The following is an 18,018-nucleotide window of genomic DNA, read 5'->3' as shown; positions in this document are numbered from 1 at the left end:
TAGGACTGATTGGAAATCAGAAAAATATGGTCCTCATTTATAAAAATAAATAACTTTCTAATTCTTTTTATAGAAATATTAAAAATCCTTCGTCAAGGACAGTAGCATGTTGCAGAGAGTCAGGCACTTGCCCATAAAGGATAACAGAATCATCAAATCACCAACCTTGAAGAAAAACTAATAATAACACCAGCTCTTACCACAAGAATTTGTCTTGCTCCTGAACTTGGCATAATCAGCAAGCTTACGGGCTACATCTTGTACAGAAGACACCACCTGCTTTGCATTTGTAACCAAACCTAGCACATTTTTCCAGTCTTCCTTATCTATGACACTCACCCTGCAAACGAACAAAGGATGAAGTCCTTAAAATCTTTCCCATTACTATGATTATTGAGAGAGAGAGAGAGAAGGATACGTTCCCCATACCAAATCCTAAAAAATAAAATTGAAGATAATTAACTGATATGCATTATTGGGCTAACCCAGATGGTTTAATTTCTTAAATCAAGTGATGACTTAACAGTCATATGAGAGCTCTGGTTCCAGATGTCCTGGATTGAAAAGTTTCGTGATCTGCATTTGGTCTCCTATTATACTTATTATAGCGCACCTTGACCTGTTTGTTTTTTTCCACCCGATTTAAGTTCAATTTGTTTACCTATCCACATCAAAAGGAGGTTGCATATGAGAGCTTGTGACTGTCAAGTAGCTCGATATATATTGTTGGGCCCAACGCCTAACAATTTAATCTTCTGGGAAAAATTGATGCTCTAACAAGGTACCTATCAAATCCTAATTTTTGGACATGACAAGCCATATCTGACTCAAGCATATGGCCCAATAAAGGTACAGAACAGATGGGCCAATGCGGCAATAGCCCCAGATTCAACAGAACTTGAAATTTAAGGAAGTAAAACAAAGAGTATAAAGGAAAACAAAATATTTGACCACTTTTCCAAGCTACAAAAATCCCAATAATTGTTTATTTGCTTTAAAAAATCCTCAAAGAAAGTTCATGCCTTCCATCTTTTCAATTCATGCTTCAGGATTCAAAAACAAACCAATTACCAAGACATGAAGTTCACAAAATAGTCTTATTCACATTTTTTACATGCCAGCAACACCAGCAAAACCTATAAGCCCCAACAAGCGTAAACACATTTCTACAATGAAGAGAACACAAAATACACAATCATCTCAATGTCTTCCACAACTAACACAAACCAAAAGTGTTTCAGCATAACAAACATTATAAGTTCTACATTCCACTTTTGCTTCAGTGCCCAAAATTTAATTAGAGTAAGCACACAAACTAGCTCAGTAGGGCACTGCTCTTCTCTACTTGGGCTGGAACCTCGAATGGAGCTGTCTGTATGTATGATGTGCAGCACTACAGGCACAACTGCAACCATCGATCATCTGTCCAAAGAGAAGATTAAATGTACTTCAATGGAGTGGAATAACATAATAAACCCTTCCCCTTCTCCCCATCGGAGCCTGTAACCCACCCTCTCACCCATATTCTTCTACCTTGCAATCATGCTTGTAAAACCCCACTCATCTAAACCAGCCTTCTCCATCAACTAATTTTTTTAATAAGGAAAATTTATTGGAAAGGCATCAAGGGGATGCCAGCCTCTTGTACAGCAAGTCAAGCACCTTGCAATCATGCTTGAAAAACCCCACTCATCTAAACCAGCCTTCTCCATCAACAAATTTTTTTTATAAAGAAAATTTATTGGAAAGGCATCAAGGGGATGCCAGCCTCTTGTACAGCAAGTCAAGCACCCTGAAGGGTGTCACAAAAATCAAAGATTACATTATAGTCATTAAGAGCAGTCCCACTTTGTATTGACCGCAGCAAACCAGTGCTCTTTGCTGATCTGAAGTGCTGAGGTTCAATTTTTACACTCTCTTATTCCTCTCTTTCCAAATGCACCAGAAAATTGAAAGGGGAATGAGGGACATAGCCTTTCTCTTCTCTTTTGTTGCCCAAACCCTTCCCACAGTGTTAGCAATAACCCACCATTGTCCAATCAGAGTCGATGCCATATTTCATAGATTCCTGCTTCAAGTGCAATGGAGGAGGATGTGCTATACAGATTCTGCATCGGCATGCAAAGGGGACATTTGCTGGCAACTAACAGACCAAAGCTGTTTGACTCCAAAGGAAAGAGCTTCCTGCAGAAGGATCTAACAGTGAAGACCCCTTTCCCATCTAAGGCCCAAACTGGAATATTAGTACTACTATGGTGCGAGAATCTGGAGAGAAAGCAGTAGAAGTCTCTGAGCTGGTTGAGTTCCCAAACTTCCACATTTCTAAGGAAGGGGCTGTTCCAAAAGAGCCCCTAATCTGAAAATTAGGCCTTAGTCTTGTGACTCAAAAGTGGTCAATAGCTATTAGCTAGGATTGGTAGCAGGGTATCAAGGTAGAGGAAAAGATCCTCTACGTTCAGCAAAGTGCTTGGTAGGCTTGCCACCTCCATCAATTATGATAAAAGGGAAAGGCATACAGGTGATGGTGGTAGAAGTAATCAATAAGATCCTTTCTTGCACTGTCCAAGGGATTAGGAAATAACAAGAAGTGAGGAGTAGTGAGGGAGTTAATTAATTGGGTCTGTTTTAATATATTGCTCATCCAAGAATCAAAGACTTAATTAGTAATTCCTTCTTAGCGAGAAGTAGGGGTGACCATAATTCAGGGAAAACCGAATTAACCGACCGAAATTGGTCGGTTCGGTTCGGTTATAAAATTCCGTTCGATCGGTTCAATTATGCTTTCCAACATTTCGGTGAATTGGGTTTCGGTTCGGTGAATGGAGAATATTAATTCGCTTAACCGATTAACCGAATTAATAATTAATTAAATTTTAAATATAAATTAGTAAATTAAAATCTGGTTATTCATTATTCCCTCTCACTCTCAGACTCAGTCTAACACTCTCACTGCTCTCAGAAGCTAGAACGCAAAAGGCCCTCACTGGCAGTGAGTCACTGCCTCTCTCTCGCTCACCTGAGCTCGGTCCTCCGTAGTCCACACCACTAGACTCTATCTTCACGCGATGCCATCGTCTGTTTCCATCGCCGTTGCCATCGCTGGCCATCGTCACCAACACAGACTACACAATCACTGCTCTCCAAAGTCGAAAGGCCATCACTGAGTCACTGCCTCTCTCTCGCTCATCCGAGCTCACTGCTCCGCACCACCATCGCCATCGCCGTCGCTGTCCATCGTCACCAGCACACAAGCTCCCTCTCATTCTCATTTCTCTTCTCTTGCGCACATACCAGTTCACTGAGAAGTGAGAACCACCCCCGAATCCTCCTCATCGGCGTCAAGCTCGCCCGAGCCCAATCGTCTCCCTAACCACCTCTCCTCCGCATCAGTCTAGAATCTGGATAGTGGATACACCTTCCTGGCTTCCCTCCTTCCCTCACTTCTCGATTAAATTCGGTTAACCGAATTACTCGAAAAAAAAATTTGGTCGGGTTCAGTCGGTTCGATTAACAATATTCTTTAACCGAAATTTTTGGTTAATTCGGTTAATTAACCGAATATGGCCGAACCGACCGTTTGCTCACCCCTAGCGAGAAGCATCTAGGATTCCAAGCTTACAGATTGGGTGTTCTTTCCCTCTTCGGGAGCTTTAGGGGGGGCAAATCATTATTTGGGATACTAGGGTGCCGTCTATCAAGGAATGTGTTGTTGGAGACCTCTCTCTCAGTGTTGTTGGAGGTCAAGAGGTTTGGGAATTGGTGGTGTTAGTCTGCTTACGGACCCACGCTTTATCATTTGTGGACCTTTTTTGAGGAGCTAGCTACTCTTTTTGGCCTTTGTAATCAACATTGAGTGGTGAGTGGGGATTTCAATACCATCAGGCTCACCAAGGGGAGGTTGGGGGTTTCTAGGATGACCGGTAGTATAAGGATTTTTTATTCCATCATCTGAGACTTTAGGCTTAAGGATTTAACACTAGCTAATGGCCACTTCACCTGGATAGCTTCAAGAGATAGTATTGCTTCTTCCTTTATTGACCGATTGAATGAATGGGACGACATCTTCCCAAATGTTACTCGAGAGGTTCTGGCTAGACCAGTTTCATATCACTATCCAATTCTTTTGGATGCTAATCCCATTCACTAGGGCCCTCCCCCCTTCTGTTATGAGAATATGTGGTTGATGCACTCTTCAGGGAGTAGATTAAAACTTGGTGGAAGGAAAACAATTTCTAAGACTAAGTGTATCATCAACAAAAAGAAATTAGAAGATCTCCAAACTAGAGTTGTATTAATGCCCACTGAGATACGTTTGAGGAAGCCACCTACAACTGACATCTGTAGAAATTATGATAAAACCTCTTATCACCAGCTAAAAAAAATAGGATATTGGGTCCCTTCGTCTCAAGTCCACTATTGCAATTAAAAAAACCTCGAGAAGTACAAGATAAGAACAAAACAAAAAATGCAGAATTAATTCACTGCTGCCACTTTAAACCCATTCTCCTCAAAATGCAAGGGTGAAACTCCCAATAAACAAGGTCATACGCCTTTGCAATATCCATTTTACAAACTAAACCTGCCCATACCCTTGTAACCTAGAATTGATGCATTCATTAACCAAAAGGACCCATTCAAGATTCAACAACCTAGAACAAAAGCATTTTGAGTTTGAGATATAATCTTCCCAACAATCAATTTTAACCTTAGAACAAGCACCTTATCTATCAACTTGTAAAACACCCCCAATGAGACTAATTAATTAAAATCTTTGATATCCACTCCTCCATCTTTTTGGAGATCAAGACAATGAAGGTGGAATTGAGGCTTTTTCAAATCTCCCCAGATCGAAAAATTGCTTAAACGTTTTCATAACGTCTTTGATAACATCCCAACATTGCCTGGAAAACTTACAAAGATGTCCCATCAGGTCCAGTGACTATTTTCCGTTGGCAGTTGAGAGCATACACACTTCTATGAAAAAGGTCTATCAAAAGGAATTATGTCTTCTCGCCGACAGTGGCAAACTCCATATCATCAAGAAGGGTCTTCTAGCCAAAGTCTTTACATACACACACTTCTGTAGAAATTATTGATACCTCCAGCAACTTCCTCTGCTTCACTGAGGCTTGTTGGGCTTTTGTGGAGCCTAGTTGTGTTTTAATTTTGGATAACGACCCGACCTCTATTTAATTAGAGATTTCTATCCTAAGGCTTAGTCCATGGAGCGAAGGCTTGGGACGTAAAAAGGATTGCTTTCGGGTGATTAGGGTTTGTGTGGTTGTACCTGCGAGAGAGCGAGAGGGAGAGCATTGTATCGCCACACTCTCTGTGATTTCTTCCTGATAATATTGAAATTCCTGCAACTCCGTGGACGTAGGCAAAATTGCCGAACCACGTAAATATTGTCTTGTGCGTGTGATTGATTTTTTCTTTGGCGTTATTTTTCTTCTATTTTGTTTCTCACAGGTTTCGGGAATTTGTTCTTTATTCCCAACAAGGCTAACCCTCTAACTCAAAAGATTTATTGAAATTTGATATTCTGTAAGGATTAGCCACCCAGTAGAAGGAAGTAGGTGTCATTGTCTCCCTCCGCCAATCACAGGGCTCTTCTCTCCTAGGCATCTCTTCTTTAATAGGCAGACAACCTACCTCTCCTTTGGGACTTTTTCCCCAAAAGCCCCCTCCTCCATAGAGATATTCACCTTCCTTCTGTTGATATCCTTTATATGATTCTAAGATTGAGCGATTTTAACTTCAACCCTGCCAAATGTCTCTGATCCACATTTATAGGTCACTCCTACAGATGTTTCAGATTTTTGGCAAGACAGCAGCTGGAGAACCATCAACTTAAAAACAATCCCACCAAGTTTCAATCAAATCAACCAAACCTTCCACTTCAAATGGCACTTTTTGACTTTTTCCCTCTGCCATTCTTTAAACTATCCAACATGATTGGAGAATGATCTGACATGACTTTGGGCAGGCGCTCTAGCAGAAGGTCAGAAAACATTACCCACCCCCCACCCCCCCTCCCCCCCCCCCGGCGCCCAAAAATCTGTTGAGACCAAGAAACTATCAATCCTGGATAAAGTAGGCATTTCCTATCATCAGACAGGTTAAGTTATCCCTGTATGATGGCAAATCAATGAGATAGATAATGAAGTTGGAGAAAGCCTTCATAGCTGCTTATGTCTTTGTGCCCCCAAATCTCTCATACTGGAATTTGATTGTGTTTAAGAGTCTCCTCCAATACACCAAGACTAGCTTCGCCTAGACCTCACTTCCCAGAACTTACCCAAGCAGTTCTTCCGCAGACCCATAAAACCACTGCACCAAAAAAAAAAAAAAAATCTAGACTCTACAAATTCAAAAATGCAGGAAATTGAATGTTTAACTGGCTCTTCAGCTTTGTTGATGTACCCATAGTCCAAAAGAAAAAGGACTCTTAAAACCCATTTTCACACCTGAAGAGGCACACTCCACCATCCAGCCAATTCTAGGGGCTTCCTAACCTTTGCTTCTAGCAGGCACATCATCTCTTGCTTCCATTTCTTCATAAAGCCATCACCACCTTTCTTTTCTCTCTGTAATCCCTTGTATTCCAAGAGATAATTCTGCACTTATTAGTTTTCAAGCTTTCAGTTAAACTCCTCCCACAGTCCCACCAGATCTCCCCACATTATTTTCACATAAAATTCCTGTCTTTTGATCTCCTTATTCGTTCTACTCCATGGGCTTCTATTTTTTTTAGTCCTTCATTATAGATGTCTTGCCATCTCCTTTCCATATTTGCTTATTTTTTAATAACAAAAGAAACTCATTAATAGGAAAAAAATTTACAAGGGGGTAAAAAGGCATCTTCCAAAAAATCTGGAACAAACTAGAAAAACTAAAACACCAAAAAACAGGAATCAATCCAACCAGTTCTTCCAAACCCTATTTAAATCCTGCAAGCTAGCTTCTCTGAAAACTCCAAACCAAATACACCATAAAGATGTCAAGAACTAAATCTTTTCCCACACCAAATACAAGTTCAATTTCTTCCGGAAAAAAAAAAATCCGCATATTACGTTCCAACCAAATACCACATAAAACTATGTACTTGCTACTCTTCCATAGAGCTGCCCTATCCTTCCTTCTACCAAAGCCCACAAAAGAAGTGATTAATAATTCTTCCACTGAAGTGGGGCAGACCCAACTCTCTTCCATAAAACCGAGCAATTTATTCCAAATCGTCCATGCAAAATCACAATGTAAAAAGAGGAAAGAGGCTGCTTTGGAATTCCTACAAACAAAGCACGCAGACATCTAGAGAGAGAGCATTCAAAGGTCTTCTAATCTGAAACAACTTATTGGAATTAATTTTGTTAAGCACAACCAACCAAGAAAGCACTTTAATTTTTGAGGAAACTTTAACCTTCCAAATAACTGAATAAAGAGGAAAGGAATATGTGAATAGGTCAAAAACTTAAAAGAACGATTTACAAGAAAACACCCCCTGAATGACCCAGACACCAAGAATGAACATCCCTACCCAAGGATCATTTGCAATTGTTCAATACGGACAGCAAGGAAGAAAACCCTACCATCCGTCCCCTGAAATGAAGATTCCAAGATACTAGGAAGCCACTCCCATTATCGACAAAGAAAGAAATAACTTTGTTCAAATCACAAGCTAAAAAAGCAAGGAGAAGAAATGGGAAAAGAATTGTTCTCAAACCATGGGTCTTTCCAAAAACAAATCTGGGATCCCCTGCCCACTACAAATTTAATGTGAGGATTGAAAATAGAGTAAATCTGGGAAATAGACCTCCACGGACTCCCAAAGAACACCCCAAACGAGCATTGACATCCCACCCATTCTCATCCAACCCAAACTTACTTCGAATAACTTCATTTCATAGGGAATTATCTTCCAAAGGGAAGTGCCATAACCATTTAACTAAAAGTGCTGTGTTTTATAGAAACCAAATTACCAAGACCCAAACCCCCCTCCTTTTTAGACTTGCTAAGCTCCACCCAGTTAACTAGCTGGGCCCTACAACCTCCAGACCAAACCACAAAAAATCCCTCACAATTCTCTCAATCTTGCTAGCGAATCCCACTGGAATTCTAAAAACAGATACAAAAAATACAATGGGATGCTAGAGAGACAAGCCCGGATAAGTGTAATTGTACCGCCAAGAGAGAAAAGGATACCCTTCCAACCATCTAATCTCTTTGTAATACTCTCCACTATTGGATTCCAAAAATCTGCCCCTTTAGGATTCCCACCCAATGGAACCCCCGAAGAAGTTGGCCATTCCAATAAACCAAACCCAGTGCCTGCTGCCCAAACTCTTGTCCTCTCATCGGGTACATTTAGGGCTGCTAAGCCACTTTTTCCCATATTAATCTTAAGCACGAAAATTCTCTCAAAAACTTTAAGAATACCCAAAATTCTTCTAAATGAAAGGTTATGATCGTCACAAAAGAAAATGGTATTGTCAAAAAATTGAAGATGAGAAACAACCACCCCCTCATTCCCCACACCTAATCCTTTAACCAACCCTCTATCAACCGCCATATCCACCATCCTACTTAAAACATTAGTTACAAGTACAAATAAAAGGGGGGATAATGGATCTCCTTGTCAAATGCCTCTTGAAGTAGTAAACCAAGTTTTAGGCTCACCATTAACAATAACTAAAAACCACACATTAGACAAACAGCCCCTAATCCACATATGCCATCGCTCCCCAGAATTCTTTTTCATGAAGACCTTATCCAAGAAGCTCCAACTCACTTTGTCATAAGCTTTCTCAAAATGTAATTTAAAAACAAACCCCCTCTTCTTGTTCCTACGGATGTCCTCCACGACTTCGTTAGCCACCAGGATGGCATCCCATATTTGTCTCCCCACCCCCCGGTCCCCAAAAAAAAACAAGAAAGAGCACTCTGGGTAGAAATAGAATCACTGAGCACCACACTCAACCTATTAGCTAAAACTTTAGTGATAATCTTATACACGCTAGAGACAAGGCTAATAGGTCTATAGTCCTCAACCTAAGAAGATGTAGCTTTCTTATGCACCAAAGCTATAAAGTTAGAATTGATATTGTTACTCGAAATACCATTCCCATTAAACTCAATGAAAACTTTCATCAAAACAGCCTAAACTATCTCCCAACAATCTTGGAAGAATGCCATGTTAAACCCATCCGGACCAGAATCTTATCTTTATTATCCATCCCAAAAATCACCTCCCTCACTTCCTCCTCGTTAATGTAGGACGGGTAAGGGTGGCCTAGTCCTACAGTTTCAACCCTCACACAAGCACATACACTCAAAAAACTTTGATTTAAGAACTCAATTAACTAAACATAAACACAATAAATCAAGCTTCATTTCACATGTTGAATTTTAAAACGGTGTATGATGTTGTTCAGAAATAAGTCCTAAGAGTTTTTTCACAAAGGAATCAAGTTATATGCAAAAAATATGTTATTCAATATTTCAAGAATTTAAGTTCTATTGTTAGAAGGCAATATTCCCACAATTGATTTTAAACTAGCAAGTATCAATATCGCAATCTATGGATTCAAAGGGCTTATCAAATATGGAATTTCAGATTTCCAGCAAAGGCTTCAATATAAGCAAGGGTTTACAATATATAGCAAGGATTCAAACACAAGTACTAAAATTACCAAAAGAATTGTTTGAATGACTTGACGTTGCTCAACACAAGTCTTAGACCATGCCATAAAATTCCTAGGAACAAGCTTTAAAACACGGAGACAAACACAGCAATGTAATGGAGGGGAAGTGGAACTGCTATAAGTATGTAATGATCCAAAGGAATGCTGAATTTACCAATCAAAATGATGGTTGACTTGACGATATTCTACACAAGATAGAACTCTCCTGAAGCCCTTCGTGCAAACTTTGAAATGTAATATGTATGCTGCAGTGGAATGGTGGATTGCTGGCCTTGGGTGTAACTTGGTGTTGGTCGTGTGGGTGATGGAGGGAAGTCGTGAAAGTGGGATAGGGATGGAGTTACTGGATAGAATAGTGGTCTCTCACCACCTGATCTCCGAGGAGAACGACGTAGCCTCTCACTACACAATCACAAGGATTGGACAAAGCTTCAACAAAGGAATTTCCTTTCAATATCAATACTTTTCCCTCTACATAGTTCTTACAATGAAGGGGTATATATATAGCTAGCATGGGGGGACAAAGCATTAATAAGCTTAGCTAGCATAGGGGGGCAAAGACATTAAACAACTAACAATTCCCACACAAGCATGGGAGACACAAATAACAAGGACACCAACTTACTAGACACATTAGATACTCTTACTAACAAAATATGCTCCAACTTTCTAGACACAATAAATAATAAGCACAACTTACTAACACTCCAACTCACTAGACATACTCACACAATTTCCTAACATACACATGCAAGCAACTTGTCTTGCATGTTTACAAATTAAATACAAACAAAAGTCAAAGGGAGACCCAATTCGTGTGAGCCCAATGGAGCCATGTGGGGCCCACATGGGTCTTGAACTCGGACTTACTTCAGCATCTCTACTCGAGTCTTTCTCACACTGAAAAGTCTTTAAAACAAGTCTTCAAATAGTTCATTCAAAATCTACAAACAATTATGAACTGATGTGGACATCAGGAGGTCATCCACGTATCATCATGTCGGCAAAGGAAATGTGGACATCAGGAGGCCGTCCACGTGTCACAACATCTAAAAATGACATAAGTAGGGCATGCTGATCCCCATCATCTCTCCCAAACCCAAAAGAATTCTTCTCCAAAGAATTAAAAGTGGTGTACTAGGAATATAACGTCGAGTTAAGACGAAGGAGGTCTTCTTTAAAATTCCAGCTCCTCTCAGGAAGTGGCCCTCTCCACTTGACCATGAACTTCCGGTATGATCCTGGTTATGTGAACTTTGGCTTGTCATCCAAGATTTCTTCAAGGGTCTTAGGCATGGGTAAGGGTAGAGGCAAAGGCAATTTCGGGTTTTCGGGTTCAAGAGAAGTGGGGAATGGAGTGGGGTCACCTGCAAGCTTAGAATTTGAAGGTTCTACAAAAGAAGATACTACAAGAAATGGGGTTAGATTTTCAACATTAAAAACATTGCTTATGCTAAAATCAAAAGGAATACTAAGCACATAAGCATTAGAACTAGTTTTCTTTAAAATTTTGAAATAATCCATCTTGTTAGCATGTAACTTCCTCACCTTTCCTACAGGAATCCGCTCAAGACGAATACAGACTACAACCATATCACCCTTTGAAAATTCTTTCAACATGCAATGTATATCAACACGAGATTTATAATGTTCAAAATTCAAATTAACCTTCATTCTTATTTCAAAGTGTAGATTGTGTATATGCTTTGCAAAAACATCAGTCGACTCACTCACTCTAGACTTAAGTGGTAGTGGAATAAGATATACAGGCTTCCTAGGACCATATCATGTGATAACCTGAAATGGGCTAAGGCATGTGGTCTTATTCACTACTTCAACTTGCTAATTGGTTTGTGGGTGATAAGCACTAGGACATTTAAGTTTGGTGCCTAACATGGTCCTCAAGGCTTTCAAGAAGTAACCTATGAGCTGTACATCTTCCTTGGAAACAATGGTTTTGAGAAACCTATTCTCGATGACAATCTTGTTGGTTGCTCTATCATTGATGCACATCCCCTAAGTGTCATCTTTCTTGGGAGTAAGGAGAGTAGGGGCAGACACATAGACTTATGGTATCCTGAATAGAGTCATGTTCCCTCATTTAGACTAATGGTATCCTGAATAGAGTCATGTTCACTCATTTCATTCACTTGTTTCATCAACATCTCATGTTCTATCGGGTTTACTCTATGATGTGATAAGTGAGGCAAAGATGAACTTACAAGATCCGTGACATGTGGAATCTTTCTCACAGGAGGTAACTCACTAAGTGGTTCAAGAATGACATTCTCAAACTTGGAAAGTATAGTTGATACCTCCAGTGTTGTGTCATGCTCAAGAAAGGATGTTCTAGTCTCCTTAGTAACAACCGCATTCACTACCTGAGTATCTTAACTCTCCTGTTCAAATTGATTTTCACTTATGATGGTCAAGGATCCTCTACTAGTTTCTTTCTTGTCCTTCTTTTTCTCTCTATCTTCCCTATCAAGCGCCAAGTTCTTCGTGGGACATTGTTTGGAAAAGTGTCCTTGTTTATGGCACCTAAAGTACACTGCACTACTAGAACTCTGGTGAGAGGATCCAGTCATGAGTGCTTTTCCTTTGTCCATAGGTTGTTCGACTGTAGACTTGCTCCTTCGGGAGACATCTTGACCTGATTACGTTGGTCGGGACTTGTCATAACTTTGTATCTCTCGAGAGTATGACTCATTTGAAGAGGTATCAAACCGTTTTCCCATGAGCCCTTTAGTCATTTGCTCAAAGTCATGGGCTAAAGTATAGGTCTGTTCAAAGGACTCAATATGATGGGGAAACAGTTTTCTCCTCAATTCAGGCTTTAATCCTAGGCGGAATTAGGAGATCTACTGACTAACAGTCTCATAGACACCACATCTTATAGACAACTCATCGAATTGACTCATGTATTCTGAAATAGTCATGCTACCTTGACGCAAGTTGTAAAGTTGATCTATAAGGTGCTCTCTATAACTAAGGGGTACATACTTCTCCCTTAACCTATCCTTCATTAGATCCCAATGCTCGATGGGTCTATGATCTAACCTTGCTTCCTACCTCTCGACATTCATACAAGGGAGCTTGGCTTGCCCCGTTAACTTCATTTTTGCAAACTTAACCCGATGAGGGTCGGTCATCTTACACCAATCAAAATAGGAATTCATCACAGTCAACCAATCTTGGAAGACTTTAGGGTTCATCTGCCCATCATACGTGGGGGCTTCTATCCTCATTACATCCTTATAAGGATCACAATGGTCTCTATGGTCTCCTAATGTGAAAGTCATCAACGTCATAGTCCTCATCATTCCAAGGTTGGGCATAGGGCTCATGATGTGGGGGTCTCTTAGCAAAGTCATCTTGACGATTCACTTGCCTTTGTGGAAGGAGGGGAGGTCTTTCTCTAGGAGGCATAGGTGGTTCTCTTTCATCATGCATCCTACGACCTCGGTAAGGATTCTTGACTTGATTAGACATCCTAGGGGTTGGGGAAGGATTTGGACACACTTGGGAAGCCCTTGGAATAGTTTTTGGTCACACAAAGTAGGGTCAAGTGTAAACCTAACCAAACTAAGTTCCAAATATCCAAAATTCAGAATATGGGTGGGCTGTTCTGGGCAAAATCTTGCATCTGTTTCCATCTAAAACTAAAATCCTACGAGCTAAGGAAATGGGACTTTGAGGGTTTAGCCTATACTAACCGGCTCTAACCTAGGCTCTGATACCAAGATGATGTAGGACAGATAAGGGTGGTCTAGCCCTACAGTTTCAACCCTCACACAAGCACATACACTCAAGAAATTTTGATTTAAGAACTCAATTAACTAAACATAAACACAATAAATCAAGTTTCATTTCACATGCTGAATTTTTAAACGGTGTATGATACTGTTCAGAAATAAGTCCCAAGAGTTCTTTCACAAAGGAATCAAGTTATACGCAACAAATATGTTATTCAAAATTTCAAGAATTTAAGTTCTATTGTTAGCAAGCAATATTCCAACAATTGATTTTAAACTAGCAAGTATCAATATTACAATCTATGGATTCAAAGGGCTTATCAAATATGGAATTTCAGATTTCCAGCAAAGGCTTCAATATAAGCAAGGATTTACAATATATAGCAAAAATTCAAACACAAGTACTAAAATTACTAAGAGAATTGTTTGGATGACTTGACGTTGCTCAACACAAGTCTTAGACCATGCCAGAAAATTCCTAGGAACAAGCTTTAAAACATCGAGACAAACGCAGCAATGTAATGGAGGGGAAGTGGAACTGCTATAAGTATGTAATGATCCAAATGAATGCTGAATTTACCAATCAAAACGATGGTTGACTTGACTATATTCTACACAAGATAGAACTCTCCTGAAGTCCTTCGTGCAAACTTTGAAATGTAATATATATGCTGCAATGGAATGGTGGATTGTTGGCCTTGGGTGTAACTTGGTGGTGACTGTGTGGGTGATGGAGGGAAGTCGTGAAAGTGGGATAGGGATGGAGTCGCTAGATAGAATAGTGGTCTCTCACCACCTGATCTCCGAGGAGAACGACGTTGCCTCTCACTACACAATCACAAGGATTGGACAAATCTTAACAAACTTCAACAAAGGAATTTCCTATCAATATCAATACTTTTCCCTCTACATAGTTCTTACAATGAAGGGGTGTATATATAGCTAGCATGGGGGGACAAAGCATTAATAAGCTTTAGCTTACACGGCGGAACAAAGACATTAAACAACTAACAATTTCCACACAAGCATGGGAGACACAAATAATAAAGACACCAACTTACTAGACACATTAATTACTCTTACAAGTTACTAACAAAATAAATGCTCCAACTTTCTAGACACAATAAATACTAAGCACAACTTACTAACACTCCAACTCACTAGACATACTCACACAATTTCCTAACATACACATGCAAGCAACTTGTCTTGCATGTTTACAAATTAAATACAAACAAAATTCAAAGGGAGGCCCAATTTGTGTGGGCCCAAAGGAGCTGTGTGGGGCCCACATGGGTCTTGAACTTGGACTTGCTGCGGCATCTCTACTCTTTTTCATACTGAAAAGTTTTCAAAACAAGTCTTCAAATAATCCATTCAAAATCTACAAACAATTATGAACTGATGTGGACATCGGGAGGTCGTTCACGTGTCATCATGTTAGCAAAGGAAATGTGGACTTCAGGAGGCCGTCCACGTGTCACAACATCTGAAAATGACATAGGTAGGGCATGCTAATCCCCATCACTCCTCAAAAGGTCTCTCTAGCCAATGTAATTGATCAACAAAGATAGGATCGCAATCTAAATCCTCAATCATAGGTCTACTAAGACTATCCTCCAAATACAAATTGTGATGAAGTCAATAATCATAAAAGATATCAAATGTTGATCATTAGTACTCCTCCCATCCCCCAAATCCAGCTCCCTAATCAGATTCTTCCTCTTGCTTCCATTGGCTAATATACGGAAAAAAAATGAGTTACAATCACAATCTTTCACCCACTTTAATTTCGTCTTTTGTCTCCAACTCCTCATTTCCCGAAAGATCACCTCTTCCAACTCATTTTAAATAGACTTCTAGCATCCTCACCGTCCGACAACATTACCTCCTCTTCCTTTTTATCTAGACTCACCAACTTGCTGAAAAGACTAGAATTTCTTAGCCTAACATTGCCAAACTCCCCCTTATTCCATACTTTTAGTCTTTCCTTCATCCTTTTAACTTCCTCATTAATTTAAACCATCCCAACCCCTCTCCACTTCCTCTCCCCACAAATTCCTATCCAAAGGCTTAAAAGTCACATGGTTTAGCCACATGTTCACAAACCTAAAAGGTGTAGGACTCCACAACACCTTAATAGAATCCAACAAAATGGGGAAATGATCAAAAGTTGTCCCATGAAGAGTTGTATGAGATAGATTAGGAAACTCATCCCCCAACTCACTACAAAACAAAAATCTATCCAATCTACTACCTACCGCCCTAGCCCCCCTAACTAGCCAAGTGAACGAAACATTCACCAAAGGAAGATCTCTCAACCTGCAATCCCTAATTAAAGAATCAAATTAGAGCATACTCACAGTAGTTTTTCCCCCTGCCTCCCTTTCTTCTCTCTAAAAAATCTAATCACATTGAAAATCTCCTCCCACCTAAGGGAACAAAAGCCAAAGATAGAGTTGAGCTTTTCCCAAAAGGAGCTCCTCAATGTAAGCCTAGAAGGACCATAAACTGATAATACCCACCACTAACCCATCCCTCTAATTTTGAGTGAAATTGACATAGAAAAAAACCTAGTCAAAGTATCCACTTTCGAAATAGAGCACAAATCCCATAAGACAAGAATGCCCCCTAAAGCACCTTTTAAAGGCAAAAATTCCCAATCCCTACAACCTCCACCACAAATAGTCCTCACTAAGCCCCCATCCATTGATTTTAATTAAGTTTCTTGGATAAGTACAATATCGGAGTTCTTATCCAAAACCTCCTTAAATCAAATTCCTCTTCCTCAAACTACCTAAACGTCTCACATTCCAACTAAATATCTTCAAAATCTGATGCACTTACCATCCTTCCCAACTCCTTTCCCACCCCCATAATTGATTGACGATACCAAGTTTTTTAAGTCCTACACTTTCTTCTTTCTTCTCTTATACATCCTAGGACTCAAACCCAATCTAACCGCTTTACCAATCAGGTCAACCAACTCCAAGCCCATGTCTTTAAGGAGTTGTTGCAGGTCAAGGCAATCTCTCTCACCTCCCTTACAGCTAAGATCAAGACCCTCCACCCTAGAAAAATCATCCCCATGACAAAGAGTTACTAAAGAAGGCGCAGGTTTAATAGGGATGGGCAAGATGCCTTTGCTACTCTTAGATGTACCAAGGTCCCCTGAAAGAATATCCATTTTCCCTATAAGATCCCCCCCGACATCACAAAAAGTACAACCAACTCAGAGACAAGGTGGGCACTAAGCCCATGGCCAAGGTGAAAAGCAAGGTTCCTAGAATATTTAAAGCATTCACCTACTAGACATGCATATCTGCCCCTTACCATTTTCACAAAAATTCAAACCCACACTAGTCCCAACCTTGCCGAATCTTACTCCTAGTTGGCTTTCTACATTCCCTGCATAAGCCTCCAAATCACTCCTAGCATTTTCAAGATCCAAACGAGTTCCTCCTTTGCCAGCACAATGAAAGAGACAAAATTCTAGGCATATTTTGTAAATCGGTAGATCACAGTCCAACTAAACCATAAAGAACACTCTCCTCTTATTTCTTAGTTAAGCAAACTCTCCCATCCCTGATTCCAACACCTGCAAGGGCCTTAGGCAATCCGAGAAAAAAAAAATCGAGGGGGATGGAAAAGAGAGGACCAAAGGTACTCTGGCTCGTGGGGTAGAGAATGAGAAAGTAGAATGATAGGAAAAAAAAAAATTGCAATGCTAGGGTTCAACTCGCGACCTGTTTGGTGCCTTAAGGCCACTACAAAGGGTCGAGGAAGTGATTTGCTTGTCCATGAAAGGAAAACGTAGTTAGGGAGGGAGTTTGAATCATGACAACTGGTCTAGGTTTGTTGCCAATCGTTAGATAGAGGAGCACAATCGTCGCTAGTATTCAATGTTTTAAAAGGCTCAATCGAGGCTCGCCTCAAGGCTACACGTGCCTAAAATGCCTCGAGGCTCAACCTAAAATACCAAATTCCAAAAAAAGGTTAATGCATTACACACAAAGACCTATGCATTAGTACAAAAAGACACATCTTTTGCACCTTTTTAGTTAAGAATTGTGCATTTTGGGCGTGTGATTCTCAAGTTAGAATCGGCTAGAAAATTTTAACTATGTGTTTATATAAAAGGATGTCATAATATGATTTGATTCTAAAACCCTTGAACCTCAACCTTTCCAAAATAATTGAGAGTTGTATCCTAAATCATAAAAATAATTTGAACTTTGTAATAGTATAGCTATATTTTGCCATAATTTATGTCATGAATTCACATTAGAAATTTTTTATGGCCAACAAGTAGTTTGTTATGTATATCAAATTCTTTTAAAATTATATTTGTCATTTTCTTAATTTTTTCTTTATTTTTCAAATATATAATTTATTTACATATTTTTATCTAAAAACAAATTTCACAAAAAGGCTTACACCCTAATGCCTTAAGGCTTACTACTTATGTCTCACCTCTTACGGGTTAAAATGCCTCGCCTTACACCTTCACCTTTTAAAACATTGCTGGTACTTGGTTCAATAATAGTAAGGTTGTTGAGGGA

At 39.7% G+C, this 18,018-nt stretch overlaps 1 protein-coding gene across 3 annotated transcripts in view; it reads right to left on the bottom strand.

Moving 5' to 3' along the window:
- The window catches only part of LOC131156374 (uncharacterized), a 39,632-nt gene that overhangs the window by 505 nt on the left and 21,109 nt on the right, over nucleotides 1-18,018 (bottom strand). For all 3 annotated transcript variants that reach the window (XM_058110007.1, XM_058110005.1, XM_058110006.1), the window contains exon 7: nucleotides 201-340. In XM_058110007.1, the coding sequence (XP_057965990.1) occupies nucleotides 201-340 (140 nt within the window). The remainder of the gene's footprint in view (nucleotides 1-200; nucleotides 341-18,018) is intronic.

The sequence above is a fragment of the Malania oleifera genome, chromosome 5, assembly GCF_029873635.1.
Source record: "Malania oleifera isolate guangnan ecotype guangnan chromosome 5, ASM2987363v1, whole genome shotgun sequence".
Classification (NCBI taxonomy): Eukaryota; Viridiplantae; Streptophyta; class Magnoliopsida; order Santalales; family Ximeniaceae; genus Malania; species Malania oleifera.
This window is presented reverse-complemented; position numbering and strand designations above follow the sequence as displayed.